Raw genomic sequence first — 25,411 nt, 5'->3', positions numbered from 1 at the left:
GGTATAATTTATGACGTGTTGTTATCTTGCACAAGATATTGTACGGTCATTATTACATAAAACCTGGATTCAAATGCTTTAATTGATTAAAAAAGTAGGTGCAGTTTCATATTAGGATGATTCGAATGATGTCGTATTATCCGAAATCCGCTTTTCTACGAGGCAATGCGTCTCAGTCCAATAAGAATTGGAATAACACGATCAGATAAGATAAACGAAACACGTCGAGGTTCGAATCCGCGTTCCGGCGCTCGGTGCCAATCCAAACCAAAGCTTCTGTTTGTAAAAGTAATAGAGCAGAAATAATCGCGTTAGAAAAGTTCAATTGATCGGGTAAATACAGTTAGTAACCCATATCAAGTGATATCAAGTGATAGATGGCCGAAGGGGTTTGTTTTGGAAGAGAGAAAACGAGGTAGCCCCAGTCATCCACCCTCTGCGGTGTGCTTTGAATTACTAAACATACGAAAGCCGATACCGCCCGAGGGGAAAACGCGATCTACTCTTACATTTGTGGAGGATTTTCTATCGTCGAACTTCTGGAGCCGTATATGTGTGTTGGGGTAGTCCGATGTTTTTCTACGATGGGATTTACCGTAGCTATTATCAGAGGTTGATTATTTCTGCCGAGCCAACGACGCTATGAAAAAAGATTTCCCCGCGTGACAGATCGAAAACTGAATCCAGAAATTTGTTCATCCGTAGACAAGTTTCAATATAAATTTATATTCTCATCAGTTTGTGGGGAAAATTAAGAGAGAGAATCTATGAACAATCTTTTAGCAATGTCGATATAAAAGAACATAATTTTGTCAATATTGCAGATCTTGGAATTTCAGAAATGCTGGCGAGATAATGCACGATCCTTACTGTCAATTATAATACTAGCTCTCTTCTATTTTTAAACATGTACGGGAAAGATATCCTGGAAATCAAACTTCGAGTTTTACTAAATATCCACGTTCAGAGGCCTGGGAAATCACCTCAAACGATTTTGAAGTGGACGCGAAGTGTACATGTGTGTGAATAATTTTCGTAGGAAACTATACGTGTGTTGAAAACAAACTGAAGGAATTAATGGCTTTTGTCACAATTGATGTGATTCTTTTTTATTGAAAATGATGAAATCGTAATCAAGACTAGGATCAGCTTGCTTCTGAGAATTCCTTTTCGCCATGTTCATGTCATAATGATCTGGGTTCTGCAATAGATAAAAAGATATAGTCGAAAAACAATGCAAACTTATCAATTATTTGTCTTACGACTATTCGTCGTTACTTCTGAATTGCCTCGATCCCAATTATCGGAACTGACAAATTCATTAGCAGTACTTTTTTCACAAAGAAACGTTGTTGTCCAATCCGTAGCAACCGGTTCTTGTGTTTTCTTCAGGTATAACATTTTGCATTGTTTTCCGTGTATTTTGCACTGCAAAATTGTAGAGAGTAAAATGAATTCAACGAAAGAAGAATTTGTTGTACCCAACTTTGGAAGTCATTGACACAACATCTTAATCAAGACAGTTACTAAAAAAAAGTATTCACCATAGTTTGATTAGGTAAGAAAATTGGTCGATTGTATTTCCATACTTGTTTATTAAGATTCGTGAATCCACGAAATAAATATAAATGAAACGCTATATCAACCGTGAGGAGTGTCGTGTATTATTGCAACAATTTCCATGATGCAAAACAATTTTCCAAATCACTCAATGAAACAATTACTCACAACGTTTTTACCAATTAGGCACAATACAGTATCAAAAAGAAACAATTTTTCATTAACGGCGATGAAGCTACAGAATGTGTGCCCGGGACGATGTATACAACGATATACCTATCGTCAATACATATTTTCAGAAAAAAATAATTTACGATTTTCTACCGTCGCACCGCCTAAAAAGTTTATTTAGGTCAAAAGAAATATTCTGTGAAAAGATGAGCGTTCTACGTTACGTGGAAGGTTTCATATTTTTTCGAATTTGTAAAGAAGCACGTTGTAGCACTTCAATTATTATTTCTTTCCTGAAATTTATATTCAATCCAAAGATCACGATCCACAATACAACAATATTTCATCCAGGAATATTATTCTCCTAAATTAAAAGTTCAAATTGCATTATAACTATTTTGTGTGATTGAATTATTGATGAGAAAGTCACACAGATGCACTTCTCAAATATCAGGTGAAGTCTTGATATTACAAGTGTGGGTCTTCTTTGCGAAGTAAAGTGATATTACGATTGATGAAAGTAATAAAAAAAAAAAATTATTATACACGATACTTCATAAATTTAAAAAAATTTATAAAGCTGACAAAAGAACCGAGCGCGATCTTTTGACAGAACTTTTCTTTTAAACTAAACAAACTTTTTAAGGGGTACCATGGTGGAAGAAAATCGAAATTTACGTTTCACTGGAACAGCCTAATATACATAATAGGAACAATTCACGCTCTTTTCCACCTGTTCGTACCAATAATAACTCTCATTCTTAAGTCTAGTTCATATCACACTGCCACCCGCGGATTTATGGGAATTTGTAGCATTGCGCACAGTTGGGTTGCACGCAAGGTATTCCCGGTAAAATTGGAGGAAGATGAAGCAGGCCTTGTCTGTGCGGGTCGATCATCTGATTGCACATGTGTTCCCGAAGGTGTTGAATATTGGAATTGAAGTAGTTGTTGTACTGAACGTTTAGAGCAACGCTGTCCTCCTGCGGACTTCCGGTTTTAGCGAGCGTCAAGTTCGCCGTTTCCGTGCTGGAGCTCTTCGGCTGCAACTGCTCCGGCACGATATTGAGCAGACAGTAACTATCGCCGTAAATATTGCGGGGAAAGCTCGAGTACGTCGGCGGAAAGGTGAAGAAATTCGGGACTTCCGGGGTCGTCTGCTGCTGCACGTTGCTCTGGAGGCCGTGGTTCACGCCTTGGATTCCCTGCAGAGTGACGCTTTGCGTGGGCTGGTTAATCCCGCCGTTGAGATTCTGCACGGGCCTGAAAGCGGAACCGGAAGCGGTGCCAGCCCCGAGAGCCGTTTGGGCGGCAAAGTACTCGATGGCCTTCAACAGGTCCTGACCACATCGCTGAAGCACCAACTGCAATACCGAGAGCTTTGTGCTGGGGAATAAATTGGCGAGAGTTTGGACAGACGCCTGAGAGACGGTCGATCCCGGATCATTTCCGTCCTCCAGCTTCTTCCCTGAATCCGCTGACTCAGTTCTCTCAATTCCGTGCGTTTTGTTTACGTTGAACAGCAGCGTTCTATACCGTTGTGAATTCGAACGTTCACCAGCAGACTGAGGGCAAACTTCAGGGCATACTTCCGAGGTACTCGAAGCCCGCGAAGCTTTGGTTGTCTTCTGGTCGACGATCGGAAGGATTCCACACTGACCAGCTGGTTCCTCCGCAGAGCTCGTTTTTCTTTCTGTATTTTCTGTGGCGTTCTGACGAATTTTGTCTTTGTCTGCTGCGTTGTTGGACATGCCAGAGTTGTTGTTCGATATCGGGTCCGTAGCATCAGGCTCCGTCACAGCCATTCCGAATATTTTTCCCGGCGGTAGACGATTCAGTTTTTGACCCGTTGCTACCTTCGCCATGCTCAGAGCGATCGCGTCCTCCGCTGCCTGCTGTCGCTTTAGAGCAACCTTCAAACATACGTTCGATAATAAAGCTCTGAGATTATTCATTCTATTTATATAACGTGAGCATGTTTTACGCGCTTTTTCATGCCTGTTTTCTGTACGCAAAGTACGCGTTTCTATGACGGTAGAGTAAGTCCGTGAATGCGCATGCGCGGAGTGCCGAAAAGACCACTTTCAAGTTCTACGATTGTGAAAAGCGGGGTTTCTTCTGCACTCCGCGCATGCGCTGTCGCGAACAAATCTAACGTTACACGACTCTAACCTCAATTTCGTATTTCGTGACAAAACGCATAATATACTCTTGTTATGTAAAGAATCGTGTGCAATAAGGAGGCCACAGTCTTTTTGCCTCGCGTATTCGCAGTATTCGCTTAGGCTCACTTACGACTTATATTGCAAGCTTACGCTCCCGAAAAGACCGAGTTTGCTTCCTTGTTACACAATATTCTATTTTATGATAAGCATTCCATTGCACGAAATCCGTGCAACTCGTAACAACAGTTTATTACAATCGAGAAAATGAAAGTAAGCGCCAGAGTATTTTATTTTTCTATCATTCAGTCGAGCAAACATTTTTTACCAACAATTTCGAAAGCTTGTTTCTAATTTTTACGTGCAGTGACAATTTTATACCAGAGCGCACGACCGATTCTTTGAATACATTTAAGCCTAAATTCGGACCCGTATAAGTATGAAATTCGAATCTCGTACAAATGCCAAACATATATGCCTTGATGACGTTATGTTAGTTGTAAACGATATCTGTCAAGGTTTTGAAAATCAGGGTGCAATATAAATAGGAGCTAATAGTGGGACGAGGATTGGCGCAGTATACCAGTTAAATAGTATCAATAACCTGACCGAGTGAAACCCCTGCCTCCAACCTTTCATAATTCACGCGTCTATCCGTGGATTCAGTATCAAGTATCGTCGTAATGTTATCGGTACACAAACCCCTGACTGACGCGCAGTGTAATATTCCTACGAAATGCTACACCGCGCTTAATGGATTCAACTCTCAACTTTCCGACAAGCTCTTCAGACGCTTTCATAGCTTTATCGCGTACACACGACTCTCCTATTTTTAAATGGGATGGAAAATTTCTAAAGGAATCAACATAAAATGTCCAATCGGCTGTCCGATTTTTGCAATGAAGGCAAAAAAAACTGCAGAATCCGCTAGCAAGCAAACGCTGACGTTGTACTTATAAGGCAGAGAAGGGAAAAGCGAAATACCTGGGCAGCCATCACTCGTTGCCTTTCGGCAATTAAGGCGCATTTTGGACACACGCACTCCCGATAACGACATTCACGTTTGTGACCCCGCAGCCAGGATATCAGCCCGTGATTTCTACACCGGGCGCATTTGGGTCTCCTCTGCTTGCTGTCGGAATCGCGCGTCTCTTCGTCAAGACGTTTCGTCTTGCCACGGAGCATTCTGTGAATTAAAGAAAACAAATTTTCAATTTTCAACAAGCAGACGAATCCTGCTAAATCAAAACTCGTAACGGTCGGCCCCTTTTCATAATCAAATTTCAGAACAAATCATCTTCAATCGAAATTCATGTGTGAGAATCTGAGTGTTCGAAAAAAAAATCTCGATCAACTGACATATTTGAAAATAAATAGCAACACTTCGCAAAGATCGTAAAAATTTCAAAGACTAACTCTAAATTGCTTGAATAATGTTAAATTCTCAGGGATTTGTATCGAAAACGAAAATCGTCTGACTCAAAAATGCGCACATCGTTACGTACACTTTGGTAAATGTTTGTAGTTTCTTTTCGTTCTACAGTCAGACTTTATATTCACTGCATTAGTTGTAAGAGATCGACAATTATACAGATGGAAAAAAGGCGACAAACTTTCGTACTCACAGCACTCTCGAAAATGAGTATCGTATGCCAGACCTTCGGTAACCAAATGAAAGATCTATACGTTATACTAAATATTTCGGTCTGTTCTTCGACTTTCAGCTTCCGCCGCTTGACTCGACGGCATTAGGTTAAATCCGAGGGTATCATCACGGTGGTGTCGGAGCAGCCGATCCTGCGCGTGCAATTTTCGATACCTCCACCGAACTCCCAGAGAATTCCACCAATCCTTGTCTGGTTCGTCCCGCCGTTTTTCCCGCGGCAATCAAAAGTCTGGGGGAATCCCCAGGCGGACCACCCTTTCGCAGGCGGATTGGCTCCGGCTTGTTTACCTTCACTTCCTCCCATATGTTCTGGTCCATCCCTCCGGTATCCAGCGTCACGGGCTATGTCACCGCCACTACTTTTTCGATTTTGCGACTATTATCAACTTCCTCTTCGTTATTAAAGCTTGTGCAGCTTTTCGAATTACTGTACGGGAAATTAAAGAATGGTGAAATAAAGATTTTGCCAAGAACCAAGATAATACGTTATTATATAATGTGAGTACTTTACAACGGTACAGAACGTGGCGAATAACAATCCGTAATAGTTTAATATATTTGTGTATTTATATAAGTGAATTTTTCTAGTGTAATAGATTTATTTATTTATATTATATAATAGGTATATGTATGGGTATAAGTGGTCAAACTTCATGTGAGGCTCAATCTTTACATTTGTGTATGGAATGTACTAGAATATATAATATACATTTATGTATATGTATATCGATTTTTTATAGTGATATGTGTTTCTTCAATTCTACTATGTATATTATTCTCAATACGTGATAATGCGGTAATAGTGAGCGCTTTGTCTTCGTTACGTTTTCTTCCTATTCGTTATAACTTAGAGAAATATACAGTAATTTTTGTTAAAAAACTTTTCAAAAACACCTGCAGTATGCGATAAAATTTACGATGCAAGATTAAGAGAGACACATGAGGTACACATAAATGTTAATTTTTCAACCGTATATGTACCTGCATATATATATTTTAGTTACATAGTTGATATAATATTCAAACCTTGTGTATACCTCTACATAATACATATACGTATACCCATTGATATACCTATACTATATCACGCCAATGCAAAATTATAATACATAACGAGCATAAATGTCGAAAAAGTAAAGCAGCATAAGTATAGTTATTATACATGTATCATATATTATAAGTTGATTCAAACAGCGCATAACATCGAATTCATGAGAATATATTATGTAATATGTAATCCCACTGCGATTCACAATCGTATTATATCATATCATCATTTAACACATTACAATTTCTCATGAGGAATAACAGTCAAAATATATAGAAAATTTAATCGCCGTTACAAAATTTTTTTTAAAAAACTTTATATCTTACATAATTATAATTACATAATATGTGTTCATCCAAAATACGTGAGTTTACGGTTTCGTCGAACAAAATTATACGCATGTATGCATGTATGTATAACGTATTTTCTAACACCATGATATATCGATATGTGTCGGAAAGCATTGTAACGATAGTCATTTAATTATAAACTTTTACTTTTCTTCGATGTTGTTACATCACTTTTCGCAGATGGATCGCGTTCCGAGGTAAATCAACGTTAAATAAACGAGCATACTATGCATGTTCATTATAATATGTACAAATCCATATAAATATATAATTAAATGTATGTACAAGAAAAAAAAAATAAATAAATAAATCACACGCTCGTATACCCGGGGTTAATGTAAAAAAAAAATCGTCCTTAACGATCGAGAGAGGGAAATATTTATAGTATACAATTGTTGTTTTTTTCTTTCTTCAACAATTTATTCCATTTCACCACTGAATAGTTTTCCCATGTTCTATTTCTCCGCTATATTATGTTTTCATTTAGTTATTATTAAATTTTTTATTTTTTTCTATTTATTCTTCTCAAATTACTGTTTGTCAAGTGCACGAATAACCGAGTGCAATTAAAATTTCTACATACATATATAGGTATAATCATACTGTAATTTCTACACCTTACATATATTTTTCGATAAATTCTCTGTGCTTTGAAAATTTCGCGCGTCGTACAATAAGGTAAGAGTTGTACTATATTGTATAGGTATGTACTATGTTCAAGAAACAATTGATAATATATGCGTCAACAATTTGTGTTTATATTATAATATAATATTAATACAGTGATGCGATCATAGAATTGTTTATTTATTCGTTTATTATTTTTTTTTTTCCTTTTTTTTATCGTTTTCATTATTTTTCACCTCCACTATATTCAGCAGCTATCTGTTCACAATAACAAGGTTCTTATAATCTTTCAACTATGAGATATAAATTTCCTTCAGGTTTCGTACCAATGCCTCGCACGTGCGTGCGTGACGGTCTTTAACGGTGATGCTTCAGCATTGTGTATATTCTATGTATATTCGTTTCATGTTGTTCGAGCGGAAATGATATTTTTCAGATATCGGAGCAATCAACGGGATAATCGCTACCGAGTCCGGGCCGGGGGGGGGTTATACGATGTGCAGCACAGCTCGAATTTTATAAAAATACCGTGAAGATGAGGAGAGGATGTGCACAAGAGTCCGTAACATAAATATACACACCGATACCAGGTTACTTCGTATTTTCGTGGAAATGTCACAGGTACAAGCAATTTAACAAGGGGGTGGGATCCGCCTACATATATGCAACCTGAAGTACATTTGTGTGAAATGCACCCTGAATTGCATAAATTTAGGCGGATTTCGTTATACCATTTTGAATTGCATAAACGCAGGCGTCTATTTGCCCTGCTTGCGCCAAATTGTTGATGCTACATTTCCGCGAAACGATCCAGTATATTAATGCTAATGCATTGAGTTTGAGGAAATAATATAATACACAGATATTGTAACTATTATATGTATGCACAGATTAACGATAAACTGAATACATATATAAATAATCTTGGAAAGAAACCATTTATAAAATAATAATACAATTACTCATATTATGTATAAATATATATTGATAACGTGAATTTATAGGTATAATAATAATTTGTATATAGTTATATAGGCATTACAGATTTAACGCGCCCGCGATTTTCCATACCTATGCATATATTATATGTATATCGTAGTGCAGGTCCTCCCTTGGATATGTCGAGAATATATATATATATATATATATTTTTTTTTTTCACGTCATCTCCTTACTCTCAATTGGCCCCGAGATCAGAACATCTGTATATTTTAAATTAATTTCATTCTTGGCATGTGCAACTCATTTTCATTCTTATCTTCACCCTCATCGTTTCTTCGGAATTCTGGTGCCCCTTCTCTTTTGTTCTCTTAATTCTTTTGTGCATTTGGTATAGTAAATACAATAATTGTACAATGGCACACGCAGGTACCAAACAATGGGTACGGAATATTATCAGATATGTATTACTCGTTAATTTGCTATAATAGTATCATATAGTGATTAAAATCCATTCTTTAGCGACGTGTAATTGCGTTATATTTGTAAGGTATAATTTATCATATCTATGAATGTATGTAATAGATATTAAATCGTCGTATTTTGTTTTTAAATTCATTTTTGTTTCGCTCTATGTTTTATCGTTGATTCTCTATCTTTTTCCTTCTTCATTTCCTTCGCTTGTTCTCATAATAACTATTATAGTTCAACATTCGGCGGATAGAAATTATCGACTCTATAGACGTTGTAGGCCGCGTATACTGTATAAAATATATAATCATACAAATATGGTTGAAAAAGTGTGCAACACGTATGAAGAAATAATGAAAGTTGAAAATGTTGTTTTCACTGAGAGTTCGTGTATAATATAACATAATATACGTTGTATGTATATATAAAGAACTATACCTATACGTGTAATAAGATATGATAGCATCGTTTGTAAATTTCGGAAAGAACTGATATTACAACAACAATATGTAATATAACGAGTTCGTCTTTGTTAATAAATTCAGGAATTCAAATATGCAGCTATACCCACGTAGAAGACATCGCGCGCATGTTTCAGTTTTGATTGCAGCAAGTACATGCGTACATTATAGTTATGCAACAACATTTTATGCAGGTAAGAAGTCAAGATGGACAAAGAAAAAAAAATTGTTCTTCAAAGAATCAAAGCGTAGATACAGCGCAGCAATTGATAAAAAATAAACCTCAATCGCGTTATGTGTGAAGTCCGCTCTTTAAAAATATCTTACGCCATGTATAATATTATACATATATAATATAGATTTAAAAAATCACGTTGATCTATATAATATACATAATATATATAATATATACATACGAGAAAACGATGAGAAACCTAACAGACACTTATAAGCCACATGTTACGTAAACCTTCGTGTATGTGTAATACAGCGACTAGTATAACCGCACATCAGCTCTTCGCGACTAGTTTATAAACTATAATAACTGCATAAGATAGAGATTGTAAATTTTTTAAATATCCGTAACAGCCCGCTAAGTCCGTATTTATAGGTACAGTGCTCTATTCAAGACTCTATACTGCACTCTGCTAATTCGCTCTATATACGTGTATTACATACTTCTATTGCGTTCGAATGGCGTTTAAAATATAAGTAGTAATTACGTATTTTATAAATTTCTATTCTATGACGTAATACATAAACTATATTTATACTATTTTATTATTGATACTAATAATATTATTATTTACGTAGTTTATATAATTATATAAGAAACTCCTAATAGCGCGTTATTTATTATACAAAAACCTTACAACTATTCAACAAAAACCAATCTTGTAACAATTTTTTAATCTTCTTACTGCAATTTACTGGAAAAAATTGCGTCGCTGTTATAATCGCTGTTTTTGCTTATTTGTTTATCCTTTTTTTTTTATAACGTCACGCTAGATAAATATATATATCAACTACAATTACAGACAAGAGCAAGTGTTTACGCTCAAACTTTACAGCGGGTTTTTCCTCCAAAATGACCAAGGGTAAAATGCATTACTACGTTTAACGTTATAAATTATTAAACCCGAATGATGCAGTGTTTCCGATTGGAATTATTATTATTATTTTGTTTTTTTTTTTACCTCTCAGGTTAAATAGAATTCGTCGTCTAGTAGTAATTAGAAGAACTACGAAATTTTTATCACGCGACACGCATGTATGATAATTTACCCGCATCCAATTGTGTCGTCGTCTCTGAATTTGACTATGCTACGTGTTATAATATCGATTATTCTATAATACACCGATAAATTATTTACTCGAGAAATATAATTTAGAAAATGGTGAGATGCAAAATATCGGAATTGGCGCCATTTGGCGGTGGAAAATATGCATAACACACTACTCGAGCTAGAAATCGAATTTAATTGTAATGATAATTTTTAGTCACATTTTTCAAAACACGTCAACTTGATGTTACAAAATTAAGTCAACAAGATCATATGTTGGATCCCAATACGCGAGTTGTTGAGTAGTTTTTTGAAGAAAAAAAAAGGATATTAATTCAATGTTGAGGGATTATTAATAAGAAATCGATTAGTCAGATCAAAAACGCGGAGATCACAATAATTAATAATTCATGAAAGAAATTGTAACAATATTTGCCTAAACCTGGGTCGGATAGTTTCTAGTTACATGTAAGTTCATACAACCCCGTATTTTATTTATAACATAATTAAGTACGATATAATTAAATATTACGTAATATGTCGAGTGACCTACTGTATTATATGTCCCATTACCTTATATATTATTATCACTATTGTTACTGATAGTATCATTATTATTATTACTATTATTTATTATTGTGGTTTTTTCTTATCCTACCGATTACTGTCACGTAATTCATATACGCATAACATTTTATATAAATATTCACGTAGTCGCGTTCTTTCTTCATTTCATTCACGTATATCCTTCGCCCCACATTCACACCCCCGCAAATAATTTTTATTCATCAAATTACAGGAATGAAATATATCTTGCAGTTGTGAAAAAGAAAAGTTAGTCAACGACAGGATTATTTGTAATTTGAGAATAAACCGCAAGTTCTAATTAACGAAGTACAAGGAAACGTCGTCGTCTCCACTTATCGTCACCGATAGGTACTTTTCTTATATGCTCTGTCAGCGAATACGTTTTCCGCATACAACTCCGGCACGTGATCGAATATCTACATAGTTTGTAAAAGATATGATACACGGTATACACGGTAGCCCATGCATAATTCATATCGGGTATGCCTATGAAGTCGAGAACCTACCTCAACCTAGACTATATTTATTCGCTGCTTACAATTAGTCGCGGGGTTCGCGACATTCTAAGTGTTATGTAAATCCGCAGGATAAATGAAATAATTTATACAGGAATAAATCTTTCAGAAGAGGAGAAAACAGCTGGGGGATAACCGATGATCCGGGGGTGAATCGCAGGGCTCATCTCTGTGTTGCGTCGTGTTTTACACACACAGACACACACGTACGCATGGCGGTTGTGTTTACCGTTTGCGTATTATCATTGTAATGCGACTTACAACTTAATTACATAACGGCACATTTCTCCTTAAGGCTTATCGCGTTGTTGCTTTGAACCGGCTGCAGGGATACCGTGCGATTTTTCTCCAATGTCAACAAGTCTCGGAAGAGCGCGTTCACGTTGTGATTCGTCTTCGCCGAGGTCTCGAGGAAGCCGCAACCCCAATTTGCCGCCTCTGCTGCGCCCTCGCTCATCGACACCTCGCGGACCGACGGACTCTCGTCGCACTTGTTTCCCACCTGATATTTTAGAAGAGGGTGAAGAAAAGATACCGTTACATTTTTTGGAAATGAATCGATGGGAGCGGGGTAGAAATTCCGAACTTGAAAGGTTCCGAAAGCGCTAAAGTAAAGAAATCGAACTTTGACGAAACATCAAAGTTTCGAATGGTCCGAAATCCGATCCTCAAAGTTCCGAAAGGTCAAACTTTCGAAAATGCGAAAATGAGAATTTTGATCTATATGAAACGTCGAAATTCTGGGTGATCGAAGATTTTCAGTTCTGTGAATTTCTGACTTGGTGAAATTTCACCACTTTGATCTCTCTTTGTTTTAGATTTTCCATATTTTTACGTTCGGCATCCTGGTCATTCGGATTTTCATTTTTTCTGATTTTTGACAACCACTCGTTGAGTAAACTACACTGTGTGAGTATATTTTTATTTCTCGGAATTTTGCCCCGTCTTCACTTGAATATTCGGAAGCTTGCATTTTAGAACTTTGAGGCGTCGGGTTTCCGACCATTCGAAACTTTGTTGTTTCTTCAGAGTTTGATTTCTTTACGTCAAGTTTCGCCAGCAAATAATTCGGAATTAAGCGCTTCCGGAACTTTTTAAATTTGGAACTTCAACCCCGCCCCAATCGATGCGAATTCCTAGCGATCAGAGCAATCATATGTCGCATCAAACATACTCACCAGCATAATCGGTATCTGAGATACGTCTTGACCCTTGAGCTCCCGGATCACTGCCCAGATTGGTCGAAGCTCTTCTAGACTTTGCCTCGAGCAAACTGAGTAAACGAGGATGAAGGCGTGACCTTTGCTTATGGAGAGCCGCTGCATTGCTGGAAACTGATGGGATCCAGTCGTGTCTGTGATTTGTAACGTGCAAATGTTTTTGTTGCAGCTTATCACCTGTAAATAGAAGAGAAAAGAAGAAATATTTCATTTTTCCATCTTATTTCATTGAATCGTTATCAATCATCTTCACACTCATTAATTCGCAAAAATCGTGCGAATATTTTGCGAATGTGATCAAATAAGACAAAAACATTGGTTTCATAATGAACGTTTATTAAGAAAGTTTGTCTTCACGTTTGAATCGCACTTTAACCTCTAGATCAATATGTTTCCGTTATCAATTTGTCGTTAAATAATCAAACAAGCAATCGGCTCGGTTCGGATCAGGTCGGCAATTTCCGAAATAAGATGCAAGCGGCGCGTGCGACTTGCATGGTGCAGTCAGTCAATTGTCAACTTTTAGCCGCAGAGAAATGGCGCCAGATTTAAAAATCTATATTAGCATTCGCGAATACTTAAAAATTTATATTCGTTACATCGCTACTATGTATGTACATACCATCACAAATTTATATCAAAAATAATTGCGAGTTAACTACTTTTGGTATATACTTGGAAAAGAAAAGATCTAGAAACAAAAATGAAAAAAAAGAAAACTACGACTGTACAGGCCGTTATCAATTCAGTTCAGACAAGTCAACGTGGTACCATATGGCAATTCAAGATACGAGTATAAATCTTTGCGAAATAGGGGCATGAGACTTTTTATAAAAAGAGAAGTGTTTCTACAAACTTGAATCACGATGATATCAGCTATACATCTATACCTATTCCTAATTATTTCCTACACCGTTCGCCGACTTGCTGAATAGACAAAAAAATAACCTTAAGGCCATGATAATTATAATTTATAGTCACACTTTGAATCCGTGAACCGTACAACGATAAAGAAGCAGAGATATTAGAAAAGCCGTCATCGCCAGCCAGCGGTAGTAAAGGTTTTTGTCAGGTCAGCCGTGCAAATAGTCGTAAATTACGTAATACGGTTAAATTACGCTTGGATGGGATACAATTTAGCCGACAGATGGATCTTGGGCCTTTATTGCAAATGGTACGACGATCTATATCGATTCTATACTAGATGTGCACATTTTTGAAAGTATTGTCATAAAACGATCAATTCGATTTTCGTCTCTGTTTATATGCGATGTGGAAAAACCGAAGAATACGTATGGAAGAAATTGAACGATCATTCCTAGGCGGTATTGGTATAAAAATTGAAATATGTTTGATCGAAAGTGGTAAATAAGAAGGAATATTCGAAAGAAACTCCGAACTACGGTCATTTCATATTAAGCTATGATAATGGGAAAATATATCACGTTGAAGTTAGTAACGTTACGATGCAGGATGTATATTGAGAAAAACCGTTATTTCGCAAATTTTTAACTGTTTGAAATTCAGAAAACCGTATAATGAAGAAAGTCTCTCTCACATTTAAAAAATCCAGCTCATTGAGTCACTCTAAAATTGGAAAATGGTTCTTTGTTTTTTGTCCAATATTTCGTTAAAGTAATGTTACTAACTTGAAGCTCGTGAAAATCTGGAATACTAGCTGTGTTCCAAATAATTTTCATCGAGTAAGAAATACGATAAATCGAACTGTAACATTAAACGCATCGATGTTTTTTACTAAAAAATGATTTCTCATTTGTCCTTTACTCGACCATGCCTTAATCAATTGTTAGACTTACAAACAACAAAAATTGAAGAAACCGACCGCGGTTAAACATTTTCAGTATCTTCGATGTTAAGTAAAATCTAAAAATCTCTTGCGAATTTCAAATTGTTCGATTCGATTTTATGTATTGGTTGAATATCTATATCTATTCTATCTATCGCTGTGAAACAGTGTAATATGCAACAATGACAACGCTCTTTCCGCTACCTCCATATTGTTTGATACAAATATAATGCATTTACATTAGGGAGGTTGGTTTAAAAAATTTTTTTTTTAAGATGCCACTCGAAAAATTTGTGACAAATACTGAAAAAAGAAATTATGATCAAATCTGGAGAAGGTAGGAAAATATTTCGAGGTTACTACGAATTATTGTAATATTTTTTATTTATTTTTACGTGTAGACACTGGCAAATATATATTAGTTTGTTTTTTTTTCTTTGTATTGTGGACCAATTAATCGTTCACCAATCAACAGCAAACTACACCTAACAATTCCGCAGTTGGCTGTTATCGTCTTTGAACCGAAAGATTAATCATCTCGGAGAAATTTTGACAACAGTTTTTGCTACCGAAAGAATAATATCACTACACCTTAACGTCCCTGTTTTGTTTTCAATGCTGATTTTTACGAACAATGATCAATTCGACAACGATTCGAAAAAAATAAACTAATGTATATTTGAAAGTCCGTAAGGTGTAGACATAAAAATAAAAATAAAATATTACAATAATTGGTAGCGACATCTAAATATTTTTCTACTTCCTCCAGGTTTTACGACAGTTGTGTTTTTTTTTTCGGTATTCGTCACAAATTTTTCGAGTAGCACCTTAGAAAAAGGTAAAAAATGAACTACCCTAATATATACTGTATTTAGTATTACTTTCCGAAAGAGCAGGAAAATGGCAACTGCAGCGGCGTTGAATTATTCTAATAATACATACCTGTCTGTAGGTGTCCTCGATGGTGGGTATGTAGGACTCGCGGAATGTCCCCTTGACAAAGCGCAATACTAAGGAACTCTTGCCGACCCCACCGGCCCCGAAGACGACGACCCTGTAGTCGTTGCTTTGCTCCGGCATCCTGACATCGGCCGTCGTGACGGATTAACCCCCGGCGAACGGGGTCGCTTTAGGGTGTTTTACTTGAGCCGACCGAGTGGCGGCTCCTCGTGCGCACCCTTCAAGCCCTCCGAAGTCCCTGCGACCGGTCTCGAGGTGGGCGAGAAGCCGGCCTTCCTTATCCTCTTCGCCGGCGGCGTCGTAGCCCAGGGTTTTCGAGTGAGAAGGACCTGCCTCAACCCCGATTCAGCGACGTAGCTATGACGCGAATTATGTATACATGCAGTGCGATTGGCAGGGTTCAAAACACGCCGCGGTTATTTTAAGGCAAATCGATCGATGCAGGTACGTCACGGCGCTCGTTCATTCACACTTTCTGTATGCGGACAAAAATTTATTATATATATACGGATAACGGACGTGTGTTGGGCGCGTTTCGTAGATAAAGTAACGCATATGTGATGAAATAATACTTGCAGCAATTGATCCTCGCGCCTTTTTTTACACCCTTATTTCTTTTTTCAATTATACCCGAATAAACGAGGCACGACTGATGGGGATGAATGCGCGATACTGCCGAACAAAATTAAGGATATAATTTTATTTACCGCCAAATTCTCCCAGTAATTCGCGGCTATAAACACCCCGACACGACAAACACACTTCGGTTTATATGATTACTATTGCAGGTTTAATTCGTTGAACGGTAACCCGCCGGCTTTGTCTTTCGTTTATTTCCTCCCTAGCTGTCTATCGACGGAGCATAAACGACGGCTTCGAAACGGACGTGCGCAGGAGAATAAAGTGCGAACGACGTCCCCGTGTGTGTGTTCTCACTGTATAATTACAATCGGATACGATCTTATCGCCGGTTTTATTGTTACGCAAATTACTTATTACAGGGCGATTCGATGGCGTTGAATTTTATCCAGCAAAACTCGATTATTGACAATCAATTTTGCTAACCGAATGTAACGGCTGCACCCTCTTGTCCCTCCCGCCGACCGGGTTGATCACTCCCTTCGTTCGAGTAGGAGGCACGTGCATATGCGCACTACGATAGAACTAACGAGAAAAATCAATAACCGTTTCGTCCGAATGCCGGCTATTATTATACGTTGACATCGTATCTTATATGCCGCATAGAGACGCGCATTCTGATCCTCGATTCATGCCCCACGTACACAGACTGTTACATGCGTGTACCTGCGCTGAAAACACGTGGGCGCGGTTGTAGTATCAACCGAATACAATTAATACCCGTCTGTACGAAAAACTCATGGCCTTATTATATGAAAGTAATCGACGATTTTTTATGACTCCGATTGATACGTCAAATTCATTAGCCATATATGTCCAAAAAAAAAAAAAACCCTAATTTTATTCGACGATACAGCGCAACTGTAAGATGTATTCTATACTTAGATATTCTTAATGCTTTCGAGAAGTTGATTTCCCGTGAAGATCGTGTCCGACGCAAATACGAAACGGCTTCCGGTTGACTGTTCTATCAGCCTGCAAGCCGCTATTTCTCCGTACGTAATTCCACCGACAATGCAAATGATCACGGGCCCCGTTTGCACGGCTTCCTGTTGCCCGGTTAACGTGAAATCCGGCAAACTGTGTAAGTAGTTCAAACTTTTCGTGTCGGTTTCTTGATTGAGAATAAACCTTGTCAGCTGTGCCTGAAAATAAGGAAATGAATGAGTTTTCTTCAACCGTCGAAGATTCGAGTAACTTTAATCGAGATACTGGAGAGTATTGAAGGGAATAAAGGTATATTCTGAAATTTAAAAATATGTAAATAAAGCCGTATATCATGGATCACTAACTATTGTCGGAATATAGGAGCCGCCAAAAACATAGCTCGAGCATGTCGGAGACTTCAGATCTAGAGGTTTCGTGTGATTTGGGAGTTGTTTTAGTCTTTGGGCAGCAGTAGCCCATTCGCTGCTCCACTTGGGAAGTTTTTGGAGAACGTTATCGGTTCGGTAAGCGATAAGTCCTGCCTGTTCCATCTTCCAGAACATGGGGATATTTTGATAACCGTGAGCATGTAGGTAAGCCGTCTGAATCGGTTTCACTTCACTTTGGGTTACTCCGTCACTAACGACAGACAGCAATGCGAGCAGCCTGAGGCTGCGCAGAGGATGCTTATCTGAAAATGAGAATGTGGAAGTCCAAGTCGATCTTATTGCCTCAAAAAACGAGCTCAATGCTACCTATGTTTGTTTCGATGTATTCTAAACACTCCTTTCTCCTGCGACACTCAAGTATTGACTTTTCAACTGACTGCAAAGCTTCAAAAGCTGCTCCGAGCTCTCCAACTATTGTCTCACATGCAGCAATGTGAAACCCCAGCTGTCTCTTGGCTTCTGTCACTTTCGAGAGCCTGGTTGCGACATAGCGTTTCATTTCTGCCAGCTGCATAGTTTGAGTAGCTTCTTGCTCCGCTGTAAATACGATGTTCAATTTTAAAAAACCAGCTGCATTCTACTCAAATTTACACTGTCCACTTGACGCTCAACTGAAGCAGATTGTAAATGGTCGAAAGGGTTTGCAAACTGTGAACTAAATAACATTGCAGCAGTATGTTTGAAAGTCTCGAGCCAATCTAATTGTAAATAGATGTAAATAATATTGTAAATACTTGATAATTATAATAAAGTATTGCGTAAAATGCATCTTACACTTTAGCAGCTTTGCCTTATCACGAAGGTATGGAAAAACGTGACTAAAGTGTCTGTCTCTAACTTCCCCGTACACCTGATCAGTCTTTGGATTTAATTTGGTCTGGGAGCCCTTTGAGTATGCAGTGCCAGCCTTAATTTCCAAAATTTCTCCCATTAAGCCCAAATATGTAACAGGGGTGAGAAGAGCAGACGGTAAGTCATGGGCTCTGTCCATTAATATCATGCAACCACACTGGCTGGCGGGATTTTGGGACGAAAAATACTCCTCCATTGATTCTGTCATTTTCAAAACTATTTTACTATATTTGCCAAGACACAAGGTGACCTTAGGTCGACCTACGATCATATGTAGCGACCACAAGTTCTTTGCAATGGCAGGCAAGAGGCTCGTATCTCTGTGATAATACAAATCAGCGTACATCCGGGTTTCCAGTGATAACACATTGCCATCAGATCTAATGAATTCCCAGGACAGTGAACGAAGTTTAACCAGCTCATGGAGGCCTGCGGATATGAGAAATATTGGGCTCAGTATGTTCGGAATGAATGAAAGTCTGAAGTGTTAAAACTTTGAAATATAACGAAAGTCTGTGCTTTCAACAATACTGATCTCCACCTTCTTCTTCTACCAACAGTTCCAAAGCAGCCGGAATACGCGGAACGACTAGCAAATGATGCGAGAGTCCGCGGTTTTGGGAAAACTCGGCGTGTATCTGGTTAAGAACTCTCTTGCAAGCGATTAGATCACCGGATACTAGAAATATGCGCTGGGTGTTGGATGCTTTAAGCCCCTCCTCAAGTTTAAAGATTTTATCAACTCCATACCGCCTAAAACGATGAGAACACTAATTAGGATACACACTTTATCAATCAGCACATCAGTGTCGATTGTCCGTACACAAACTAACAAACCTGAGAGCTGTAACACCTATAAAACACTCAAGAGTTTTCATTAACTTGGGCTCAATAATTAAGTCTTTTTTTCCTGATACATTGTCCAACATATCAACAAGCTTTCGCTGACTTATCTGCTGCAGAGTATCTAAGCGATCATCCAATGTGATGTCCATTCTCTCAGAACCGCTATAGTGTTGTTACCTAGTTCTAACGGGTGCCCTTTTCTAATTTGAATTTATTCTGATGCCCAATTAACAAGGACAACTTCGCAATGCCGAGTTACCTGAATATTAAAGTATAGACATCATTCGTAGTTGGAATAAGAGCCTTAATCGCGATTTACGATTTCGTTAAAGTGATCTCTCATTGAAGCATGTTTCTGTCGTTAGAAATTTATTTTACCTAGGCTGAAATCTTTTTTTAATAAACTAACGATAAACGTTAACATATCCTAACCCCACATTTATAGGTTAAGGCTTCGAACGCAAAGGCATCAAGTGGGACAAGCATAGAGGTATTATTCTCTATGGGGGAAAGACGGTGAGTTTTCATGAGTAATAAATCAGTCACGTGACTGCGTTCTGGAAACTCTGTATTCTGACCACTGATTTTTACACATCAACTGCGGGTGCGTTCCAAAATTAGCTAGTAGTGTTAAAACCTCCCTAAGACAAAAACAGAGCTACCCTCGAATTCGGCAGTGGAAAAGAAATAGATGGTTGTTGACAGCACTGGCAGCTAATTTCGGAACGCACCCTCAATTTATCCGAAAACGGCGAGATACGTAAGGTGACGTAAGGAAAGGACTGACCAAAGAGTTCTGCTTGATTTTCTGTGGTGAAGGACAATGAAGCCGCGAAATTCAACTGACATGTTTTTTGTGTTGTATACGCTATTTTTAACGATAGCGTACTCTTGACATTGGGCATATCGTAAGTTGGAATAAAATTCTGAAAAATTGTAAAAAAATACATCGTATCGAGTCTTGGCATGACAATGACAAATGACAACTCCGTTTCCGTTACCGGAAAAGTGATAAATCAGTATGTACTATGATTTGGGATATGAGTCCATATACTGATTGTCTGTAACAATATCCACATTAAGCACATGCAGCTTTATCAAAAGATTAATGTCAGGAACCTTCCAATGTATCATATCATAAACAATTCAGTAATGCTTAAAAGAAATGCATGAGGTAATCACCACTCGAGAAAGCTTGATGTAATTTACGAACGTTAGTATTGTAACGTTGAAGTAGGTATCTAAAAAAAAACTAAGCGCTCAAAAATATATGCTTACCTTGTGAGGACAGATTCCATCAGGAATTTTATTGCCTAATTAATATAAATCATAATTGATACTGTAGTTAATTTATACAATGTATATGTCGGAGAGCTTGAATCGTTGCTTTTATTGCTAGATGTTGATACTATGAGCATTTCATTAACGACGGTATGATCGTGATCGCAGTCAAGATAAGGTTGACCCAACGCTAGTACGATGCTATAACCATCCGAATTACGCACATATGCGACAATATCTCACTAACCTTGCAATCTATAATAGGCACGAACCATGACATTCTAAAGTACATACTATTTTAAAATATGTCCACTGGTCAATGTTCATCCTTATTGATGTAACATTACGTATCACGTAGACCTGTAAACGTTCAGAAATAAACTTTCATTGTCACTCACTCATTGAAAACACAGATTTACACTTTCTCTATAATGGCAAACATAAACGAATTACATGCAAGTATTCAGATGTTTAATTATTCAAGTACGTATATTGTACATAATCACGAGTGAATAATGAAAGTTAAAGGAAAATAAGGAAAGTACGGACTTTTCGATGGACCGTATTGAAACATGTACATAAGGGTGTCCCTTATTTAGAGTGTTGACATTTATTAATTATATATAATTATAATAATAATTTATTTTTTTGCGTGTCCCTCAAACAAACTTGAATAATTCACAAATAATTCTGCAATTTTTTCACATTTTCATCTCAACTTTAACCCGTATCCATATATAAGGGCGAATGTCTCCATTTGAAATACACGTGTTTCGGACACATTCTCAGCATACATTTTATTGTAAGAGTAATAATGTTCCAAAAAAATCTATAACTGCGAGGTTTTAGTAGGCATTAGTACTACTATATGAGAAAAAATTCATACGCTCGAAATGTGACTTTTTTCCATTTACAGGACGTGCAATTTGCATATTAAATATATATATATAATATATGCACGAGATTGCATGGTGCGAATTTTTTCTCAGATAGTAACCCTAATGTCCACTAAAACCTCGCAGTTATAGATTTTTTTGAACGTAATTATTTCTCTTACAATAAAATATATGCTGAGAATGTGTCCAAAACACGTATATTTTGAATGGATGGAAATCCACCCTCTTGTAGGCACAAGTTAAAGATGGAATAAAAATCTGAAAAACTCACATAATTGTTTTTGAATTGTTTAAAGTCGTTTTGGGAGGTGCACAAGAAAAAAAATCTTCAACACCCTAAAAAGGGATACCCTCATATACATATATACACACAACTCCGGACGCAAATGGTATAATATGCTGATTATACTTACTATGAAATCTCAAATCAAATGTCACGGTCACTCGAGGGTATAAGGTTCTCGAAGTATATGACCTCCTACATTGTAAGCTAATGAATTTGAAATATGAATAAAATTGGGAGCAATACTTATAAGTAATTCGCATCACAAGTGATCAATGATTAGTTAATCTATTCTAATATCTATTAATTTATCCGTTCATTTCACGTATTAATCGACCCGTAATCGTAAACTGTTGTCGCAGTCCCCACGTTTTCTTTACAATTGGTAACACGTACGATATCGTGGCTCGTTAATTGGCTGCATGAGTGCGCGTTTATTTTTTAGCATTGTGATGGAATTTTGTAATTAAGAATTATAGCTTTCAGATTCGGCGAAATATCGGTTGTGTTATTACGCCACCGTCGCGGAGATACCTTGGAACCTGAATTGGACCAACAATAAGTTATTTGATATGATGTCAAAAGAAAAGACCGAAGTGCATGAATCGGATGCGTGGTAGATTGCTAAAAAGACAAAATGTAAAATGCTTCAATATTATATGTAGATACATTTGAAATGAGAAATGGAATATACTTTCAAAAATGTAAATTAAATTGGTGAATGTAAATGGTTACTTTGAGAACATTTAGAATGTTGAATACAAAATGCCATTTACATCTTGAATGCCTGTTTTAGATGAAACCATCTGAAATATTATACACGGTATAAATATGTTTACATAAGTGATGATAGAAAAAATGCAGGTCTCAAGTTTATCAATATAGATTGCACTTATTATTCAGACCCTCTAATTAGTTCACCATATTACATAATAGAGATGATGTTTGTCGTACTGTACGTTAGACTTGTTGCTATCAAAACATTTTTTACTAGATTGATAACGATGGAAAAATTCTATACATAAATATTCCAAACACGTGGGGTAAAATAAATACTGGCGACTAAGAGTATAGCTAAAAACTTATCGTGAAAATAATCTTCAGAAATATTTTTTATGAGAACGAATGTTCAATTCCGATCAAATTAATCACCTAAAGATACACACGCTTAAAAAATGGTGTATATAGCTACACTGTTGAACGAAAATACCCAAGGTGCATCTCACCGATGTTGTAGTACCTACGTTGCAAAACATTAGAGATATATTTCTTGAACGTGCTAATTCAGCCGTTTCAGGTGTAAGAACCGCCCTTAAAGTTTACCCTCAACACATGAGGGACGCAAGTATATTATCGTCTATTGATAGTGGATGTAATGTCGAATTGATTCGATCAATAAAATTTATGACAATGTTGAAAAATCTAGAAAAATCGATGTTTTTAAGAGAGAATCAGCAGTAGTTTTTGACCCAGTCAGCAGATAGAGAAGATACGTGTTTGGTATTTGTTTTTTGAAATTATCGGCGTATATTTCAGGTCAGCTATTGAAACCAGTCAGGTTTGGAGATATTATTAATTATGTTTACATCAGCAACCAAGATGGCATTGACAGTCGGAGGGCAACGATCAGGCTATGGGTGAAAAAAAATATCTTGTATAAAAGGCAGTTGATCTCTAACTGAAATTCACACGTTAACTGGAATTAGATCGACGAAGAAGCAAAACGTCACATTAGTTGATCACAGTTTTACTGCTTTTCAGCGAAATGAAGATCCTCGTCGCTTTCGGGTTTTTTTTGGTCGCTGGTAAGTTACTTTATCATATTAAACCTTTCCACAATACGAGTATCTAGGCCATGACCGAGACGTGAGGTGTATTTTTTGGCTTTCTTTGAGTTTGAGTTCGAGAAATTTGGATCAATGAAAAGCATGAAAATTTCTCGACTGATTTTTTCCCTTCCAAGAGCCGGATGAAAGTCGTCCGGTAGAGTGTACTTGCAATTTTTACACGACTCATTCTTGTGCATGCCCGTTTCTGCAACAGGAATTCTGATTTCGGGCGTCGCTCAAGCGGACGAACCGCAGAAGCCTCCCGCAAAACAGACCTACGTAGAGCTTCTTGGGAAGGTGAAGGTCAACCCTCTCAGTGAAGACGATAGTGACGAGTATGATGAAGAACTTGTAAAGGCAAAGTGCAACAAGAATGGTGGACCCACCGCGTACGATACTGCCGTTCAAGGCTTGACAAACTTGCAGAATACAATTGAGTCCGTAATAAATTCAACGGACAACAGCATTGAATCAGACGTTTCTGGTGATTCGAGCTCTGAGGAGGAAGATGAATTTAAATCGATTTGCGGCTCCATCCTGATTTTGAAAGGTTGGACGACCCTAGGCGTAGATGCGATCAAACCTTGTTTGGACTTAGAGGAACGCCAAGTTGTCGAAATTCTACTAAACGTTTCGTTTCCATTAATCGAATTTGTTTGCGAGAACGATGGAAGTCAACTCTTAGGTAAATGACTTCCGCAATACGGGTAAAATATTATCCATTGAGTCAATCACATTCTCATACCGCCTCCAAACTTATACATGTGTGCAGTTGTGTCTATAAACGGGTGAAATACCTGCACATTTAGTGGAAACAACTCACTCAGTATTTAACGCGAGCGTGGCATTTTCAATTTTGTATAGGATTTTTCCAAACTGGTGGAATCGAATGTCTCGAGGAAAAAACTGAGGGTATTCGAGCTTGTTTGCACATCAATTCAACTTTCGCTGAATCCGTTGAATCCACTGAATCCAGTGAGGCCATTACTGGTAGCCCCAGTGCCATAATTCCAAAACCATTCGATCTTCCAGAATTCGCCGTAGATCAAGAAGATTGCAGGTAAATGAAAACCGCATGTTTCGAACCTGACGGATATTCTTGGTAGGGATGTTTACATGCCTTCGATAAACACCTAAATTGATAATGAATTATTCTCTCTATCAATAGTGACCTCCAAACTATGCAAAACTGTGTCGTCGGACAGTTGAACGAGTGCGCGCAAAGGACTCCTTCGAACTTCATAAATTCTATCTTTAACATTATCAAGAAAGAATCAGGCTGCGCAGCGGTACTCAAAGCACACGAAGCACTGGCTACGAACGCTCTGTAAATGTAAGACCACATGACCCAATGAAACAAACAAAATGATATACCGGCAACAGTTCATATTATTCTTATCAATATTGCTAATTTATCGTCAGTCCTACCTGAAATAGTGATGGGAGAAATACTTACTGATTCATGTACACTGTTCAGTCTAAAACACTGATGTCAGATTATGTAACGTTGTCAAATAAAACTGCATAAATAGTACATGTCAAATGTACGCGAATATGTAATAAATCTATTCTGTAAACTAA

The 25,411-nt window shown here is 37.4% G+C and overlaps 4 protein-coding genes and 2 long non-coding RNA genes across 7 annotated transcripts in view; 3 read left to right on the top strand and 3 right to left on the bottom strand.

Moving 5' to 3' along the window:
• Positions 1 to 7,966, top strand: part of LOC124293804 — a 16,744-nt gene extending 8,778 nt beyond the window's left edge. Inside the window, exon 3 of the long non-coding RNA XR_006903649.1 lies at positions 7,839 to 7,966. This is a non-coding gene — a long non-coding RNA (uncharacterized LOC124293804). The remainder of the gene's footprint in view (positions 1 to 7,838) is intronic.
• LOC107216458 (doublesex- and mab-3-related transcription factor A2-like) lies at positions 1,743 to 5,939 on the bottom strand. Its single transcript, XM_015657434.2, has 3 exons — positions 5,519 to 5,939; positions 4,878 to 5,079; positions 1,743 to 3,644 (listed from the first exon to the last, which is right to left on the bottom strand). The coding sequence occupies exons 2-3, from the start codon at positions 5,076 to 5,078 to the stop codon at positions 2,529 to 2,531; spliced, it is 1,317 nt and encodes a 438-aa protein (XP_015512920.1). The 5' UTR covers position 5,079; positions 5,519 to 5,939; the 3' UTR covers positions 1,743 to 2,528.
• LOC107220144 (GTP-binding protein Di-Ras2) lies at positions 7,760 to 16,640 on the bottom strand. Its single transcript, XM_015658641.2, has 3 exons — positions 15,811 to 16,640; positions 13,020 to 13,238; positions 7,760 to 12,343 (listed from the first exon to the last, which is right to left on the bottom strand). The coding sequence occupies exons 1-3, from the start codon at positions 15,946 to 15,948 to the stop codon at positions 12,110 to 12,112; spliced, it is 591 nt and encodes a 196-aa protein (XP_015514127.1). The 5' UTR covers positions 15,949 to 16,640; the 3' UTR covers positions 7,760 to 12,109.
• On the top strand, positions 11,675 to 18,865 carry LOC124293803. Its single transcript, XR_006903648.1, has 2 exons — positions 11,675 to 11,806; positions 18,802 to 18,865. It is a non-coding gene; the product is annotated as an uncharacterized LOC124293803 (long non-coding RNA).
• Positions 17,283 to 20,835, bottom strand: LOC107220066 (vacuolar protein sorting-associated protein 33B). Of its 2 annotated transcripts, none has more exons than XM_046736108.1 (7): positions 20,820 to 20,835; positions 19,533 to 19,800; positions 19,237 to 19,448; positions 18,618 to 19,124; positions 18,150 to 18,380; positions 17,760 to 18,085; positions 17,283 to 17,612 (listed from the first exon to the last, which is right to left on the bottom strand). In XM_046736108.1, the coding sequence occupies exons 2-7, from the start codon at positions 19,688 to 19,690 to the stop codon at positions 17,349 to 17,351; spliced, it is 1,698 nt and encodes a 565-aa protein (XP_046592064.1). In that variant the 5' UTR covers positions 19,691 to 19,800; positions 20,820 to 20,835; the 3' UTR covers positions 17,283 to 17,348. The 2 variants fall into 2 exon arrangements, with proteins under 2 accessions (XP_046592064.1, XP_015514014.1); XM_015658528.2 differs by lacking the exon at positions 20,820 to 20,835 and adding an exon at positions 19,920 to 20,021.
• On the top strand, positions 20,029 to 25,411 carry LOC107221472 (27 kDa glycoprotein). The gene is made up of 5 exons (XM_015660508.2): positions 20,029 to 20,057; positions 23,763 to 23,806; positions 24,045 to 24,515; positions 24,695 to 24,890; positions 24,999 to 25,411. The coding sequence occupies exons 1-5, from the start codon at positions 20,044 to 20,046 to the stop codon at positions 25,159 to 25,161; spliced, it is 888 nt and encodes a 295-aa protein (XP_015515994.2). The 5' UTR covers positions 20,029 to 20,043; the 3' UTR covers positions 25,162 to 25,411.

This window comes from Neodiprion lecontei, chromosome 4 (assembly GCF_021901455.1).
Source record: "Neodiprion lecontei isolate iyNeoLeco1 chromosome 4, iyNeoLeco1.1, whole genome shotgun sequence".
Taxonomy (NCBI): Eukaryota; Metazoa; Arthropoda; class Insecta; order Hymenoptera; family Diprionidae; genus Neodiprion; species Neodiprion lecontei.
Note: the sequence above shows the minus strand (reverse complement) of the source record. Positions and strands in the feature narration are given on the sequence as shown.

Coding starts and splice junctions, on each gene's coding strand:
- LOC107220144 (XM_015658641.2), bottom strand. CDS start 15,948: ATGCCGGAGCAAAGCAACGACTACAGGGTCGTCGTCTTCGGGGCCGGT. Junction 13,239..15,810: donor TCGAGGACACCTACAGACAG/GTATGTATTATT, acceptor TTCTATTTACAG/GTGATAAGCTGCAACAAAAA. Junction 12,344..13,019: donor CTCAGATACCGATTATGCTG/GTGAGTATGTTT, acceptor CTAAAATATCAG/GTGGGAAACAAGTGCGACGA.
- LOC107220066 (XM_046736108.1), bottom strand. CDS start 19,690: ATGGACATCACATTGGATGATCGCTTAGATACTCTGCAGCAGATAAGT. Junction 19,449..19,532: donor ATAGGTGTTACAGCTCTCAG/GTTTGTTAGTTT, acceptor TCATCGTTTTAG/GCGGTATGGAGTTGATAAAA. Junction 17,613..17,759: donor GCTCCTATATTCCGACAATA/GTTAGTGATCCA, acceptor CCTTATTTTCAG/GCACAGCTGACAAGGTTTAT.
- LOC107216458 (XM_015657434.2), bottom strand. CDS start 5,078: ATGCTCCGTGGCAAGACGAAACGTCTTGACGAAGAGACGCGCGATTCC. Junction 3,645..4,877: donor AACGAGTGATGGCTGCCCAG/GTATTTCGCTTT, acceptor GTATGTTTGAAG/GTTGCTCTAAAGCGACAGCA.
- LOC107221472 (XM_015660508.2), top strand. Junction 23,807..24,044: donor CGGGTTTTTTTTGGTCGCTG/GTAAGTTACTTT, acceptor TTTCTGCAACAG/GAATTCTGATTTCGGGCGTC. Junction 24,891..24,998: donor GTAGATCAAGAAGATTGCAG/GTAAATGAAAAC, acceptor CTCTATCAATAG/TGACCTCCAAACTATGCAAA.